This window comes from Pleurodeles waltl, chromosome 10 (assembly GCF_031143425.1).
Source record: "Pleurodeles waltl isolate 20211129_DDA chromosome 10, aPleWal1.hap1.20221129, whole genome shotgun sequence".
Taxonomy (NCBI): Eukaryota; Metazoa; Chordata; class Amphibia; order Caudata; family Salamandridae; genus Pleurodeles; species Pleurodeles waltl.
In genome coordinates this window covers 292,659,313-292,676,651 of record NC_090449.1, presented here as the reverse complement: position 1 = coordinate 292,676,651, position 17,339 = coordinate 292,659,313, and the positions used below count along the sequence as shown (strand labels likewise).

Below are 17,339 nucleotides of genomic sequence, written 5' to 3'. Positions count from 1 at the left end.
TGCTCACATACTCAACATTTGTAGGATTATTGAAGAATATGGCATGATTCCTCCCAACATCAAAATATTTAGCATAATCAAACTGCTGTCACGGCTGACAGCTGTGCTAGACCATTCTCACCTCAAATACCCAACACAACTGTATAAGCACATTTTAAAACTGAGTGCTATAGTCCATTAACCAGAACAATAGCCCTTGCTTCTTGAACTCAAGAAGGACAGACTTGTCTGATTCATCAAACTATTGACCAATTTCCAATTTAGCATATCTGACTCAGCTGCTAGTGGGGTGCAGCAGCTGAACAGGTATAGCCTTTGTTTGAGAATAAACTTTCCGATCCAGACTAGGCCTCACTCAATACTGAGAAGCACATATAGTCCTCTAAATTCTATTCTAGACTAAAGACCGAAATGGATGATCACAATGTGCTAGCCATGCCAATGAGATTAAATCTTTGACAACCCACTCTTATGAATAGACTTCTTCAAGCAGGTATTTCCTGATAGAACTGGAACAGATCAGACTAATTTTGACAAGTGGAATGCCCATGTTATCATTTTGGTAATAGCTCAGTGGTATTTAGGCCGACTTAGCACTGGAAGAAAAGGCTATGCGGGCTGCATGTACCTAGTGGTTACCTGCTGATTACAACATTTACAAAATGTAGCACCCAGAAATCTGCTGCACATCAGATCAAGGTAAAAATGTATCAGTGGCTATTGGATTGTTTCACTGGCCGCCATCCAGAAAAGTTGCTCTTGTGCCATTTCCTACAGGTGAAGCTAGTGTTTCAGACCTGGGCAACCCTGTGGTCATCCTCTATTGGCCTGAGTTTGACCCTCAAAATGTTTGAAGAAAATACTGTCACGAAGCTAGGTGTTTTCGGTGCTGGCCATTTGGATATGAAATTTCCTTCCTGACAGTTTAATAGAGGCCTTGAAAGCACCTCCATTTTCTGTTTTGTTAATTAAACATGTAATGTAATCTCAGCCATTTGTCGGTCTTTGCATCAGGGATCAGTTGCATGTGGACAGATGCCGCACCATATATTTGGCCCTTGTAAAAGAAAGAAGAAAAAAAACATAATTGCTCAGTAACGTACTTGTAAATATGCTGTGTGAATTATTTCTGCCATTTTTTCCTTGGTGTAAAAAAAAATTATGTATTTATGTATCCTTTTCGTCTGGCATTGCAGAGTTCAAGTATTGACTTTCTGGCTAATCAGGGATTTGATTTTAATAAAGTTTTTTGCAAAGGTAAGCGTTTCTTTCACTGACAGTACTTTGTAAAACATTTTGTGTATTTTACTTTCTCCAATTTTTTTGTTGAATTCTATAAACTTAATTAAATCCTTGTGTAACTTCAAACCTTTTATTCTTTATGTATTCCTTTCATTTGTTAAACAAATTTCCTCCCTATTTAAGCCTTGATTGGGCTGGGCAGGTATTTTTTCAGATATGAAAATGTTTGCTGTTTTGTAATAAACTTGTGTATGTCTATTCTTCCTTGTTTGCTAAAATGAATAAAATATGTCTTAAATAGTCATTTTGTACATCTAGTTGAATGAAATGCTGCAGTTCTAACACTTATCTTTAATTCTCTATAAGGAGATAGTTCAGTAAGATTGACAGGGCACTGTCTGTGTATGCAGCCAGTCCTTATGTAGTGGTTAACGTCTATGCTTCCAGTGCCTTCTTAGAGATCATAAAAAAATAAAAATAAAAAGAGCACTTCATTAAAAACATGATGCACTGGTTCTGCAAATTCCATCTTTTCAATTCTCTATGCGCAGTGATCCATTTGCTAGGGATGTGTAAATGGTTAAAGGAAATCATTATTGGTACTTAATCCTATATCTCCGCTTCAGCTTTAATAACAAAATATCAAAGCAATGTAATTCTAAGAGTTACATGTGTGATTCTACACTGTGGCCCAGACTACCAGTCTCCATGATTGATGTCTTGGTAGGAAGGGTGAGAGTATGCAGGTTGTACTTCAGTCACTATAATCTGTCAAGAGATTATATTATACCCCTTGATGGAGCTCCGGCAGCATTTCTGGACACATATTCTTTCTGTCCAATTTCCCTGGCCTGATGTTGCACTCATGTTAACACACATCTCATAAACAAAACATGAAATGGTTCATGAACTCCAGGCTGACAAATATGGAGCACCAGGGCTTGTTTTATCAAGTACCCATACCTCTTAAGGTAACCCTTCAAGGTCTTCCAGTTGGGTAATAACAGCAGTGGAATTCAGGAATTTAATTCCTCCTTTTTTATAGCAAATAAATAGGTAAGAAGAACTTTTCAATGTGAATGTACCTCCTTGTTATACAATTTTCTATACTAAGTCAGCAATGCCTCCAAGCTAAAAATCTGACTTATTGCCTTATAAATAATGGCATTCACTCTTTATATGCTCTCTTGGAAAAAAACATGAAACCTGTATGTATAGTCTGTTGGACACTAGATTAATTATAATGTATATGGTAATAAATAGCTTCTTGTATTTGTTCATAGCATATGCTTTATTAAGCATCAAGTGTCTCTTGTAAGCCTTTTAAGAGTGCCTCAAAATGAAAAGTTCTATGGGGGAAAAAAATGATGATTGTGGATGATAATCAGCACAAAATTAAGACTTCTAGCTGCAGATTCCTTACCTTAGAATTTCCCCAGGCGTCACTGATCAGGAAGACTTTTCTGTGAGCAGTACCCTTGCGCATCGGTAGGTGGTGTTGATCGGCTCCGTATGAGGTAACGTCTGCACCAGATAACCAGAAGGGACCTCCGTGGCACCTGTATATTTGTATTTTTTTTTTTTTTTTTTTTGGGTCGCTGATCCGGAAAAGAGCTTACCCATTCTTTCACTTTTTGATTGAGTTTTTTTAATTTTATTTATTTAACATTTTCTTTCTCTTTCATTTTGAGATTTTCTTTCTGGTGTGGCAAGGTCCTCCACAAAGGCCGGCTTCAAGCCCTGTAGCACCTGTCACCAACTGATGTCATTAACAAATCTGCGCCTTGTTTGCCTGTGGTGTTTGTACCACGACAGTGACCTAAAGTTGTGTTCAGATTGCCGTGCCATAAATCGAGCGGCCTTGAGGGAGCTGTCCCTCAAGCTCATGACAGCAAGACATCACGCTGCAACATTTAAGGTCCAGTCAAAAGAAAGGTCCCCGAAGCTGTTGCGGAGTCTGAGGTCGTCGTCTCACTCCAAGTCATCAGGCCACTGATAAGTCTCCGAAGTGGTCAGTGACTTGTTCTTGTCTGTCAGCTGACGAGACGAGTGAGCATCTGCATCCAAGGCCTGGCTCCACCACTGAGCCTATGCCTCGCCTGCTTTCATGGCTCCACAAGTTTCCAGGAGGCAGAGCAACCCCGGCCCACCTTGGAGTTCTGTGAGGCTGTGTGCCTCATTTTTGGACGGGCTGACTTCTGGCTCTCCTTCTGGATCCAGTTGGGCCGCAAAGAACTTGTCTGGATCCGGACTGGCACCGGTCATACCATCTCAACCTTTTGCAGCACCGGTCCTGGTGCTTCCAGTGCATCTGGTCCCCACTGGTTGTGCTGCATCCATTCTTATCCCCAACTCCTATAAGGAACCGCAGGGGCATTGATTGACCGTGTCCAGCACAGAGTGGAGCCATTCCCTCCAGACTGGAGCCCGAGCCCTTTACTTATGGGCTGGGGTTTGGGGGAAGAATTGGAGGTGGTCACTAGCCCCTGAAGAATACCATCCCTATGAAGATCCTAACATGGACAGGTTTGATGAACTGGGTGAAGCCAGTGGACATCATACTTTTCAAGATGCTGGTATTCTGTCTCCCCCCTAATGTGACTGCGGAGGAGGGTGCCTCTTTTGCAGTGGTGGTACAGAGGGCAGCTGAGGTCTTTACCTTCAGTTGCCTTTGGTGGCAGTCAAGACTAATGTCTTGACAAAGGTGCTGCAACTGGGAATTTCGCTCTCAGAAGCGCTACTCTTGTTAAACTAAGCCCTCACTGACATCCTACTAGGGACTTGGTCCAAACACAGTACAGAAGCTCCTGTGATTAGTATTCGTGTTGCATCGCCACTGGGAGGCCCAAAGTTCCTCACCCAACACCCCACCCCAGAAAGCTTGGTGGTCCAGGTCTCTGTCCATGTAAATCTTGGCACATTCCCAAAAACTCCTACAGCTAGATAATCCAAGTGGCTGGACACTGGGGAAGAAGATGCTTTCTTCTGCTAGCCTGGCATTGCAGTCTGTAAGGAAATGCCTCCTTGGCATGGTTACTCCCTGAATTTTTGCCTTTGCTGATGCCAAGTTATGATTTGAAAGTGTGCTGGGACCCTGCTAACCAGGCCCCAGCACCAGTGTTCTTTCCCTAAACTGTACCTTTGTCTCCACAAGTGACACCACCCTGGCACTCAGGTAAAGTCCCTTGTAATTGGTACCCCTGGTACCAAGGTCCCTGATGCCAGGGAAGGTCTCTAAGGGCTGCAGCATGTCTTATGCCACCCTGAGGTCCCCTCACTCAGCACATGCACACTGCCTCACAGCTTGTGTGTGTTAGTGGGGAGAAAGACTAAGTCGACATGGCACTCCCCTCAGAGTGCCATGCCAACCTCACACTGCCTGTGGTATAGGTAAGTATAGCAGGCCTTACAGCCCTAAGGCAGGGTGCACTATACCACAGGTAAGGGCATATGTGCATGAGCACTATGCCCCTACAGTGTCTAAGCAAAACCTTAGACATTGTAAGTGCAGGGTAGCCATAAGACTATATGGTCTGGGAGTTTGTCAAACACGAACTCCACAATTCCGTAATGGCTACACTGAAAACTGGGAAGTTTGGTATCAAACTTCTCAGCACAATAAATGCACACTGGGTGTATGTTACAATAAATTGCACACTGGCATCAGAGGGCATCTTAGAGATGCCCCCTGATTACCTACCAGACTGCTAGTGTAGGCAGACCGGTTTCTGCCAGCCTGCCACACACCAGACATGTTGCTGGCCACATGGGGAAAGTGCCTTTGTCACTCTGTGGCCATGAACAAAGCCTGTTCTGGGTGGAGGTGCTTCTCACCTCCCCCTGCAGGAACTAACACCTGGCGGTGAGCCTCAAAGGCTCCCCCCTTTTGTTACAGCGCCCCAGGGCATCCCAGTTAGTGGAGATGCCCACCCCTCTGGCCACTGACCCCACTTTTGGCGGCAAGGCTGGAGGAGATAATGAGAGAAACAAGGAGGAGTCACCCACCAGTCAGGAAAGCCCCTAAGGTGTCCTGAGCTGAGGTGACCCCTGCCTTGAGAAATCCTCCATCTTGAGTTTTGAGGATTCCCCCAATAGGATTAAGGATGTGCCCCCCTCCCCACAGGGAGGAGGCACAAAGAGGGTGTAGCCACCCTCAAGGACAGTAGCCAATTGCTACTGCCCTCCCAGACCTAAACGCACCCCTAAATTCAATATTTAGGAGCTCCCCAGATCCTAGGAAATCAGATTCCTGCAACCTGAAGAAAGGACTGCTGACCTACAAGCCTGCAGAGGAGGAGGAAGACGACAACTGCTTTGGCCCCAGCCCCACCGGCCTGTCTCCAACTTTGAAAACCTGCTCCAGCGACACATCAGACAGGGACCGGCGACCTCTGAAGCCTCAGAGGACTGCCCTGGACTACAGGACCAAGAAACTCCTATGAACAGCGGCCCTGTTCAAAACCAGCTATTTTGCAACAAAAAAGCAACTTCCAAGGACTTAACCTTTCCCGCCGGAAGCGTGAGACTCTACACTCTGCACCCAATGCCCCCAGCTCAGCCTGCTGAAAACCAACACCTCAGGGAGGTCTCCCTGGCGACTGCGAGCCCGTGAGTAACCAGAGACGACCCCCCTGAGCCCCCACAGTGACGCCTGGAGAGAGAATCCAGAGGCTCCCCCTGACCGCGACTGCCTGTAACAAGGGACCTGACGCCTGGAACCAACACTACACCCGCCGCCCCAGGACCTGAAGGAACCGAACTTCGACGCAGGAGTGACCCCCCAGGCGACCCTCTGCCTTGCCCAGGTGGTGGCTGTCCCGAGAAGCCCACCTGTGCCTGCCTGCACCGCTAGAGTGACCCCCGGGTCCCTCCATTGAAACCTATACAAAACAAGACTCCTGTTTGCACACTGCACCCGGCCGCCCCTGTGCCGCTGAGGGTGTGTTTTGTGTGCCTACTTGTGTCCCCCCACAGTGCTCTACAAAAACCCCTGGTCTGCTCCCCGAAGACGCAGGTACTTACCTGCTGGTAGACTGGAACAGGAGCACCCCTGTTCTCCATAGGCGCCTATGTGTTTTGGGCACCTCTTTGACCTCTGCACCTGATCGGCTCTGAGCTGCTGGTGTGGTAACTTTCGGGATACCTTGAACCCCCAACGGTGGGCTGCCTATGCCCCAGGACTGAGACTTGTAAGTGTCTTACTTACCTCCTAACCTTTACTTACCTCCCTCAGGATCTGTTGATTTGTGCACTGTGTCCACTTGAAAATAGCTTATTGCCATTTTTACAAAGACTGTACATGAGATTGTTTGTATTCAAAGTTTCTAAAGTATCTAAGTGAAGTACCTTACATTTAAAGTGTTTAATGTAAATCTTGAACCTGTGGTTCTTAAAATAAACTAGGAAAATGTATTTTTCTATACAAAAACTATTGGCCTGGAGTTAAGTCTTTGAGTGTGTTCCTCATTTATTGCCTGTATGTGTACAACAAATGCTTAACACTACCTTCTGATAAGCCTACTGCTCGACCACACTACCACAAAATAGAGCATTAGAATTATCTACTTTTGCCACTATTTTACCTCTAAGGGGAACCCTTGGACTCTGTGCACACTATTTCTTACTCTGAAATAGTATATACAGAGGCAACCTCCTACACAGTCCAGGAACACTGCATGCCTTTTGTGCTGCTATTCCCATGCTCTATGGGACACTGTTGCTCAGTTGCTGCCAACGGTCTTGGTGGAGGCCTGGTCCATCATTTCTCAAACTGTTGGCGATGGGGGATGTAAGGAAATGCCTCCTTGGCATGGTTACCCCCTGAATTTTTGCCTTTGCGGATGCTAAGTTTTGATTTGAAAGTGTGCTGAGACCTGCTAACCAGGCCCCAGCACCAGTGTTCTTTCCCTAACCTGTACTTTTGTTTCCACAATTGGCACACCCTGGCATCCAGGTAAATCCCTTGTAACTGGTACCCCTGGTACCAAGGGCCCTGATGCCAGTGAAGGTCTCTAAGGGCTGCAGCATATCTTATGCCACCCTGGGAACCCCCACTCAGCACAGACACACTGCCTGTCAGCTTGTGTGTGCTAGTGGGGATAAAAAGACTAAGTTGACATGGCACTCCTCTCAGGGTGCCATGCCAACCTCACACTGCCTACAGGTATAGATAAGTCGCCCCTCTAGCAGGCATTACAGCCCTAAGGCAGGGTGCACTATACCATAGGTGAGGGCATCAGTGCAGGAGCACTATGCCCCTACAGTGTCTATGCAAAAGCTTAGACATTGTAACTGCAGGGTAGCCATAAGAGTATATGGTCTGGGAGTCTGTCATGAACGAACTCCACAGCACCATAAAGGCTACACAGTAAACTGTGAAGTTTGGTATCAAACTTCTCAGCACAATAAAATGCACACTAATGCCAGTGTACATTTTATTGTACTATACAACTCAGAGGTGCCCCCTGAAACCTTAACCGACTATCCGTGTAGGCTTACATGTTGCTGGCCACATGGGGAGAGTGCCTTTGTCACTCTGTGGCTAGTAACAAAACCTGTACTGGGTGGAGGTGCTTCACACCTCCCCCTGCAGGAACTGTAACACCTGGCGGTGAGCCTCAAAGGCTCACCCCCTTTGTTACAGCACCCCAGGGCACTCCAGCTAGTGGAGTTGCCCGCCCCCTCCGGCCACGGCCCCACTTTTGGTGGCAATGCCGGAGGAGATAATGAGAAAAACAAGGAGTCGTCACTGGCCAGTCAGGACAGCCCCTAAGGTGTCCTGAGGTGACTAACTTTTAGAAATCCTCCATCTTGCAGATGGAGGATTTCCCCAATAGGATTAGGGATGTGACCCCCTCCCCTCATGGAGGAGGCACAAAGAGGGTGTACCCACCCTCAGGGCTAGTAGCCATTGGCTACTAACCCCCCAGACCTAAACACGCCCTTAAATTTAGTATTTAAGGGCTCCCCAGAACCTAGACGCGGGTACTTACCTGCTGGCAGACTGGAACCGGGGCACCCCCTTCTCCATTGAAGCCTATGCGTTTTGAGCACCACTTTGACCTCTGCACGTGTCCGGCCCTGAACTGCTGGTGTGGTAACTTTGGGGTTGCTCTGAACCCCCAACGGTGGGCTACCTTGGACCCAAACTTGAACCCCGTAGATGGTTTACTTACCTGCAAAAACTAACACTCTTACTCCCCCCAGGAACTGTTGAAAATGGCACTGTCTAGTTTTAAAATAGCTATATATGATTTATGTGAAAACTATATGCTATTTTGCTAATTCAAAGTTCCTAAGGTACCTACCTGCAATACCTTTCATTTGAAGTATTACATGTAAATCTTGAACCTGTGGTTCTTAAAATAAACTAAGACAATATATTTTTCTATATAAAAAACTATTGGCCTGGAATTGTCTTTGAGTGTGTGTTCCTCATTTATTGCCTGTCTGTACAACAAATGCTTAACACTACTCCTTTGATAAGCCTACTGCTCGACCACACTACCACAAAATAGAGGATTCGTATTATCTCTTTTTGCCACTATCTTACCTCTAAGGGGAACCCTTGGACTCTGTGCATACTATTCCTTACTTTGAAATAGTGCATACAGAGCCAACTTCCTACAGGGGAGATGCAGCAAAGTTCACCATCCGTTGTGGACTTGACACAACCTACTCACTGGACAGAGTGGTTTTATTGACGGTGGCCTTAAGCCGCCACGGCTGGTTGAGGATGACTGGCTTTCTGGGTGATGCTCAGTCATCCCTGATGGACATGCCATTTGATGGCTCCAGTCTCCTCCTAGACTATGCAGATTTGGTGCCTGAGCACTTCAAGGACAGTCTGGCTGCGGCCAGGTCCTTGGGTCTCTTTATTGCCTCACGTCGCCCAAAATCTGCCTTTCGCGGCTACTGGTGGGGCTCCCAGCCACCATGCTACTCATGCTCCACAGCAACTGCATGGCTGAAGGTGCAGTACTGACAGACCTAGTGGGTCAGGCATCCAGTGTTTGAGTCGATCCACCACCTCCCCGGCAGCCATGGCCTTCAAACCCTCCTAATCTGCCCACATATAATCATGGGCATCCAGTTGGTGGCAAGATTCGCCATAGTCTGCCCCACTGGCATTCCATAACTTCAGACAGGTGGGTTTTGCAAATAGTCTGAAGGGGCTGCTGCCTTCCCTCGGGATGACCGAGGATCATCTCTCCCCTGTCTGCCAGGAAGTCACACCGCTCTTGGCTAAGGGAGCTGTAGAGAAGGTGCCTATGTCGGAAGTCACTCGTGGTTATTTCCACTAGTTTCTGGTGTTGAAAAAGGAAGGAGGCCTTAGTCATATCCTAGACCTATGGCCTCAGCTCCTTCCTTAAGAAGTTAAAAATGCTCATGTTAGCTCAGGTTCTGTCAGCCCTGGATCCAGGAGACCGGATTGCAGTATTGGACTTGCAGTACGCATATTTAAACATTCCCGTCCTGCTGCTCTCAGGTGTTACCTGTAGTTTTTGGTGGGCCAGGAGCACTTTGAGTTTTTTGGGCTTCTCTTTAGCCTCACCAGTGCCCCTTGTTCAACAAGGTGAATGGCAGTGGTTGTACCTCATCTGAGGAGGTCAGGGGTTTAAGTCTTCCCCTATGTCAAAGACTGACGGTTGAAGGCAGGCTTGCTCCAGGCTGTTGTCTCCCACCTCCAGACTATAGCGGACCTCCTGCATTTGCTGGGATTCACCACCAATGTACCAAAGTCACACTTGACTTCCTCTCTGACGCTCCCTTTCATCTGAGCTGTTCTGGACACAGTGCAGCTTAGGCTTATCCTCCCAAATGGCAAGTCCAGCATATTCAGGTTATACTGATGCTTCAGTCTCTATCCTTGATTTTGGTGAGACTGACTAGGAGGCTGTTGAGGCTCATGACATCCTGCATCATGCTGGTAACACATGCGTAATGGCATATGTGGGCTGTGGGACCTGATGTTCCAGTTGGCACAACATCAGGGGAATCTCTCTGACATGGTCCATATCTAAGAGGGAGATGCAAAAGTTCTGCAGTGGTGACTAATGTACTGGGATTGGGCCAGCAGCAGATCCCTCTCCCTTCCCTAACCAAATCTCACAGTAGTAAGATGAGTCACTCCTGGCATGGGACGGCCATCTGGGAGAGGTGGAAATCGGGAGACTCTGGTCTCCGGTGTAATCTAGACTCCACATCAACTTGCCAGAGGTCCTAGTGGTCAGGCTGGCTTTGAAAGCCTTACTATCCTCTGTCAAAGGGATGATGGTGCAGGTGTTCAGTGATGGAACCTTTGTCAAGAAGCTCTGTCTCCTGACATAGCTGGAACATTAGGGCATATTCCTTGTGGATCAACACCTGGCAGGTTCTCTGAATGCCAGAGTGGACAAACTCCACAGAAGATGCCAAGCGGATCATGAATGGCATCTACATCTGGAAGTGGTGCAGGTTTTTTTCCGCACTGAGGGGAGGCTTGGTTAGATTTGTTCACCATCACTAGGAACGTGCTGTCAGCAGTCTTGCGCACTGGAGTTTTCAAGATGGCTCTCGCTCACTGTTTTCGTCTCGAGTGGAGCTCGGGCCTTCTGTACACCTTTCAGCCCGTACCACTTCTACCTAAAGTTCTCAAGAAGATCAAGAACAACTGGGCCCAAGTCATTCTTGTGGCTTCCAGACTGGGCATGGAGAGACTGGTGTCCCGAGCCACTGACCAGACCATTGCAAGATCTTCTGTCACAGTAGCAGAATGGGTAGGATTCAGCATGAGAACCTGTCCGCGCTCTGCATTCTTGCATGGTGATTGGGCAAGGGCAGTTGACAGCTTTTTGACCTTCCTCCTGAAGTCTGATGTCATCTTAGTGGCCAAGCAACCCTCCACTAACACTGTATAAGCCTGCTGATGGTGGTTGGGGGGGGGGTGAGAGGGAAAATTCTGGCATGGAGTGCACTGGGCACTCAAAGGCTGTCTTTCTGCTCTCCTTTTTTTTTTTTTTTTTTTTTTTTTTTTTTTTAGGTTTCCTGACTAGCCATTCTTCTTCGAGTCCCCTATTATAAAAGGTTTCCTAAGGGTCTTGTACATCTGTACCGTTTCCCATTTATCGTGCTGCACTGGGACCTTAATCTTGTGCTAAAATTCTTGAGGTGCGTACCTTTCGAGCCTCTCCATAATTGTCCTCTCAGGCTCCTTACACTCAATACCTCATTCCTCGTAGTGATCTGCCCAAAGAGTTGGTGAGCTTCATGCTTTGTCGTCCATGCCTCTGCACCTCAGTCTATCCTGACAAACTGGTGCTTCGCACAAAATTCTCTTTTCTGCTCAAAGGGGTCACTCAGTTTCACATAGGCTAATCCATCACTCTGCCACTAAATGGGAGCAGTGACTCCATTGTCTGAACCCCAAAAGAGCGTTGTTCTGACCTTGATCGAACAAAAGAGTTCCGGGTGGATGAACAACTCTTCGTGGGGTATGTTGGAGAAAAGATGGGGTCGGGCTGTGCAGAAGCAGACCACCTCCTCGTAGGTCGTACTCTGCATTAAGATCTACTAGTCACTGGCCAAAAAGCAACCTTCAGAAGGTTTGCAAGCTCATTCCACCAGAGCTAAAGCTGCGACCATTGGTTAGCATGTGGAGTTCTGGTCCTGGACATCTGCCAAGCTGCAACGTGGGCTTCTTTGCACATGTTCACAAAGCACTACTGCCTGGACAGTCTGGTCTCTAGGGGTGGGCACTTTGTCTGTTTGGCCCTGCAGGCCTTTCTTGTTTGAAATTGGTTTGCAGACCCACCTCTGGGAATCTGCAGCTAGAAGTCTCTATCAGATGAGATGAACAAGTTACCATTGGTAATGTCTTAGCTAGTAGAGACTAGATCTAGCTGCAGATTCCTTACTGACCCACCCACCCATCCTCCCTGCCCTGCAAACAGATTTCTATGGACATGTCTATTCCCTTTCAGGACCCTAGTCTTCCACACCAGTGGTCAGTGTTCCTCATGGCTCTGCGCTTCTGGCGTGGAAAGCTGTGAAAAGAAACTGACGTCAGTGCTCTGTGGTGCCTATAGAGGTGCTGCGAACGTGACTTCCTGCGCAGCTGATGATGCACACAGAGCCTATACATGCCACCTACTGGAGCGCAGGGGTACTGCTCACGAAAAATCACCCAGATCCAGTCGGACGTCTGGGGAAATTCTAGGGTAGATAGTCTCTACCAGATAATGCGTCAGAAGGTAAGGAACTTCATTTGTAGCATGTGCTGGCTGCAGATACACATGCTATGCATACTTCTGCCATCTTGTGTGTACTTTACAGTTTGTTTTTCTCAAAGAAGTCTTTTGTTGCCGATGTGACATCAAGACCCATCATGTTTAATGGTTTCATTGTTAGATTGATTTTATTTATTTTCGCCATCTGCTTCAGATGGATTCCAGTGGTGCTCCGTGCGGCTTTGCCGCACTTGCAGCCTGTGTGTGAAATAGGGACTCGGGGCAGCTTTCACTGCATGTTAGGGTAATCAAACCCTGCCTCGACTGTCAGCCGTTGGATTCGCATCCGGGGACTGGCATCTTACCAATTGAGGTTTGTTAGAAACCGGGTCTCTAGTTGGCAGGGGTATGAGTAGGGACCACAGCTCTAGTCAAGGCAAATCAGTGACATGTCATAAATTAGCCTGTGCTCACCCTCTGTTAGATTGGCACAGAGCAGGTAGGCCTAACTTACGAGGCAATGTGTAGAGTACTTGTGCTACACAGACAATTACACGAGGCGCACCACAGAAAAAGACTTCACACGGGTATGTAGAAAAATAAAGCTCATTTATCTAAACACTTTTAAATTTAATACGATACAGAAAGATTTAGCTTTGAAGGTAGTAGGATCAAAGTGCAATAAAGTAGTAATTGGTGAAAATGATGGTGCTGGGGCCCCCTAGGCACAGGTGTCCAATGTCACTAATGCTCATACAAGGAGCGGGATGCGGCTATGTAGGGCCAAAGCAGCTTGGGTTGAAGTTGTCGAGTGGTGGAGCTGTAGAGGGGACGCTGGAGTGAAGTATTATCCTCACCGCATGCTTTTGCTCTTGGTGTCATTCCATCTGCAGGAAGCCTGAGGGACTATTTTAGATCTGAATAGGTCATTTCAGACATAGTCCAATTAAATTCTGTATCACTTGGATGCATTCTGTTAAGAAAAGTAATACTTTTTTGCTATTTTCCCCTCATTGTGAAAGCTAACAAAGCTGTCTTTAATGTAATGGATAGCATTTTGTGCAAACGTCATATGTAAATGGCATTTGTGAATGATTCAGAACACAGAAACGGGCAACTGTGCCTATAGCCTTACACATGCAATAGTATTGCTTCAATTCTGGGTGCTTAATCATCTATGGATCATGTTTCCTTAATGACCAAATGAGCTTAAGAAATACCAAGCACGGGGAGGATTATGTGACATTATACATATATATTTTTATATTCCTTATGAATTTGACAGGCCGAAACACATTGGCTAGGCTGATCAAGTACTTTTGAAATTATCAGAGAAGACTCTGTCCTGGTTATCTATTTAAAATATTGTAAGAAGAATTGCTCTGCAGTGAAGTGTATTCTTGACTATAGGTTAATAGATAAAAACTGGAACACCCACGGTTTGCTTTCTTCCCTTATTTCATATTTTCTTAGAGACATTTATCAATGACTGTGTTTACACATGTTGGCTTGTCAAAGATAGACCTATTGGCTTGGAAAGTGCGTGAGCACTGAACAAGTAGATTTGTTTTCTGCTATTTTCCAGTTTTGGTCACTGTTCATATGCCCACTCATTTCCTGTTTTACAAAAAGTCTGAGATGTCCTGCACATTGTGGCTGCCTGCTATGGCACTTTATCTGAGTGGGGTAGAGAATCAAAGTAGTTATTTATTCCACTGAGCTCCCACTCATAGGTCAAAATGTATGCATTAGGTTGCTGCTTGTCCACTGAAAGCACTTTGTCTCCTTCTTATGGTATGAAGCACCTCATAAATGCAGTTGTAAATTAATACTCCTACAGTTGTGAATTTCACAAAAGTCTGACATTTGTTTTAAAATGTTCGTTTTTCATTTTAGGAATCCCATATTTAAATCAGGAAGAAGAAAGACAGTTGCGAGAGCAGTATGAGGTGCGCTTACAATCAAATGGTGCAAGCACCATGTCCTACATTTCTCCCAACTCCCAAAAGACACCAGTGAATGTACCAGAGGACCAGAAACAGTTTATTGGGACAGTGATGTAAGTGAAAATTGCCATTGACACTTCACTTCCTTCTGCAGTTTCATATGTAGTCTATAGTCTGAGATAATGTTAATTGACTTCATAATGTTTGTGCTTACTGTAGGAATGCACCCTTTTTGGCATGGTTCGCCTCCACTTTTTGCCTGGTATCTGATCTGAGTTTGACTGGAAGTGCACTGGGTTCCTGCTAACCAGGCCCCTAGTGCCTGGTCTTTTTCCCTAAACAGTAAAATTGTTTCCCCCAATTTGCACAAACTTTCTGTAAGTCCCTAGCAAATGGTACACCTGGTACCTAGGGTCTTGGTTACTAGTGAAGGTCCTTGAGGGCTGCAGCACAGAGCTGCAGATCAGGGACCTCATCAAATGCACACAGTGCTGCCATTGCAGGAAGCGTGTCTTGGTGCAGACAAAAGCGAAACACGACCTGTCACCTCCCTGTGTGCTACATCCTCTCTCAGCATGGGATATTAGTACGTCACCCCTACACAAGACTACAGCCCTAAGGCAGGGTGCAGTATATCACGTGAGGACATATCTGCAGGAGCAGATATGCCTCTGCTATGTCTTGGTTGATTCTTAGACTTAAGTGAACAGGGAAGCCATTTTAAGTACCTGTGCTAGACACTGGTCAATGAGTTCCCCAGTTACATAATGGCTTCTCTGAACATAGTGATGTTTGGTATCAAATATCTCTTATTAATAAACCCTCACTGATTCCAGCAAGGGATTTATTAATACCTATGCACAGAGTTCACCTTAGATGTGGGCCCTGAAAACCTAATCGATGGCTTGGAGTATAGGAGCTACTTCCCTGCAGTCTTCAGGCACTGAAAAGCAGAGTCCACTCCACCCCCTTGCAGCTCCCCGGCTCCATCTGACGCCACAGACTACCTGGAAGAGGTACCTGTGCTCCCGCGGAGTGTGACAAAAGGACCAGCTGGAACCATGCAGCGCAAATTCCCAGTGTACTGGGCGCCTTGCACCAGTAGTAAGAGTCCATTCTGGATTCCCACTGCCCCTAACCGTGAGGAGCATCTTTGCACCCAGAGCCCATTTGCCCTATCCACTCTGCATCTGAGCCACCTGGTCCAGATCACGAATAACTGGCTGTGCCCCCTTGCTCTAAGGCCCCTTGCAACCCCCAATCCCCGTTTGCGAGCTCTCGCACTGGTCCCCCTTTGCAGACTGTTTCCAGGTCTACCCTCCCCCAAACCCCCACCCCCCTTTTGCCATAGCATGCCCAGCTACTACCTCACCAGCAACCTGCTTCCAGTGGAAGTCAAGGGGGTTCCTGACAAACTGCTGGTAGTACTTTGGACATAGGGCCCATACATCTCTAAACCCAGAAGGTGAACCCCTGAAAACGAATGTACTTACCTTTATACATTATTGACTTTCCCTCCCATAGGATTGCATTGTGCATAAAGGCACACTGGTTTGAATTCTTTTCTTACCTGTAAGCAATAACGAAAGCAGTACTTTTTTACGAAGTTCTCAGTTTAAAAACATAAATAAAAAGAAGTGTTCTTTTTCTGACATGGTCTCTGATTTACTCTTTGATTGTCTCTCATGTATTGCCTATGAGTACAAGAAATGCTTTGCATTGGCATCTGATACGTTAACTGCTCAACACTACCACAAGAGAGTGGTATTATCTACTTTTGCCCTTGTCAACCAATCGGGGATCCACTGGACACTCTGCACTGTGTACTTTTTAGTGCACCATAGAGTGCACCATACACTTACTCCTCTGTCACTTTCTGTAACTATAAAAGTGATTGTAACTGAGAAAATACAAGAATTGGTATATTTTATAGTTATTTGTTTTGTAACCATTTTAACCTTTCTTCTCTGGGAATTTAAGAGAAATTGAGTCTGTTCCTTGAGAAATATTCTTAAACATAGGACTAGTATGTGGAAGACATCCTCTTGTGGTAGGTGTGAAGCAAGTCACTGCTTTTGAAGACTGGGGCATGCTCTTACAGCTTGCACCCTTGGGTGGTAGCCCCCCATCCGCCCTCCCCCCCCCCCTTCCCCCTGAAACCTTTCTCCTTCACCCCTCCTGTGTTGCTGAATTTGTTTTTGTTGGCTTTAGGACTCTGTGCAGTTTCCCACTGCTAATCAGTGTTAAAGTGCTTGGGCTCTTATCCTACAACATGTACATTTGGCCTACGTCTAATTGGCACCTTTTATTTTACCAGTAAGCCCATAGTAAATGGTACTGCATTTACCCAGGGCCTGTAAATGAAGCGCTACCAGTGGGCCTGCAGCACTCATTGCGCAATCCTCTAAAGTACCGTTTGAAAACATGTCTAAGGCTTGCCACTGCAGCCTGTAGGGCAGCTTTAAACTGCCAGTTTCACATGTCAAATTAAACTGTCAGGACTAAACCGTCCTTTTTAATATACATAAGGCACCCCTAAAGTAGACCATAAGGGCTCAGAGCAGGGTGCATTGTATTAAAAATGTAGAACATATGGATTTAAATTTTATATGTCCTGGTAGTGCAAAACTTCTAAAGTTGTTTATCCCTATTCGAAGGGCTAGCTGGACCATAGGATATTATTGGGTAACATTATTACCCTTACTAAGTGATACCTTAAGTTTGGGAGCAGATAGGAAAATTATATTTACACTCAAGTAAATTGTAATTTAAAACCATCTTTAATGGTCAAGTCTGATTTTAAGTCACAATTCTGAGAATGCCATTTTTAGAAAGCTGACATTTTCTAATCCTAACCATTTGGTACCTGCTGTCTGTGAAGCTTGGCAGTTGGCCTTTATGTATTCCTCCCAGACAGTGAGACAAAGGTGGACAAGCTATTTGC

At 46.1% G+C, this 17,339-nt stretch overlaps 1 protein-coding gene across 4 annotated transcripts in view; it reads left to right on the top strand.

The window, feature by feature from the left end:
* The window catches only part of PARN (poly(A)-specific ribonuclease), a 690,538-nt gene that overhangs the window by 97,758 nt on the left and 575,441 nt on the right, over window positions 1-17,339 (top strand). For all 4 annotated transcript variants that reach the window (XM_069210428.1, XM_069210424.1, XM_069210427.1 and 1 more), the window contains exons 6-7: window positions 1,197-1,257; window positions 14,346-14,508. In XM_069210428.1, coding sequence (XP_069066529.1) covers window positions 1,197-1,257; window positions 14,346-14,508 — 224 coding nt within the window. The remainder of the gene's footprint in view (window positions 1-1,196; window positions 1,258-14,345; window positions 14,509-17,339) is intronic.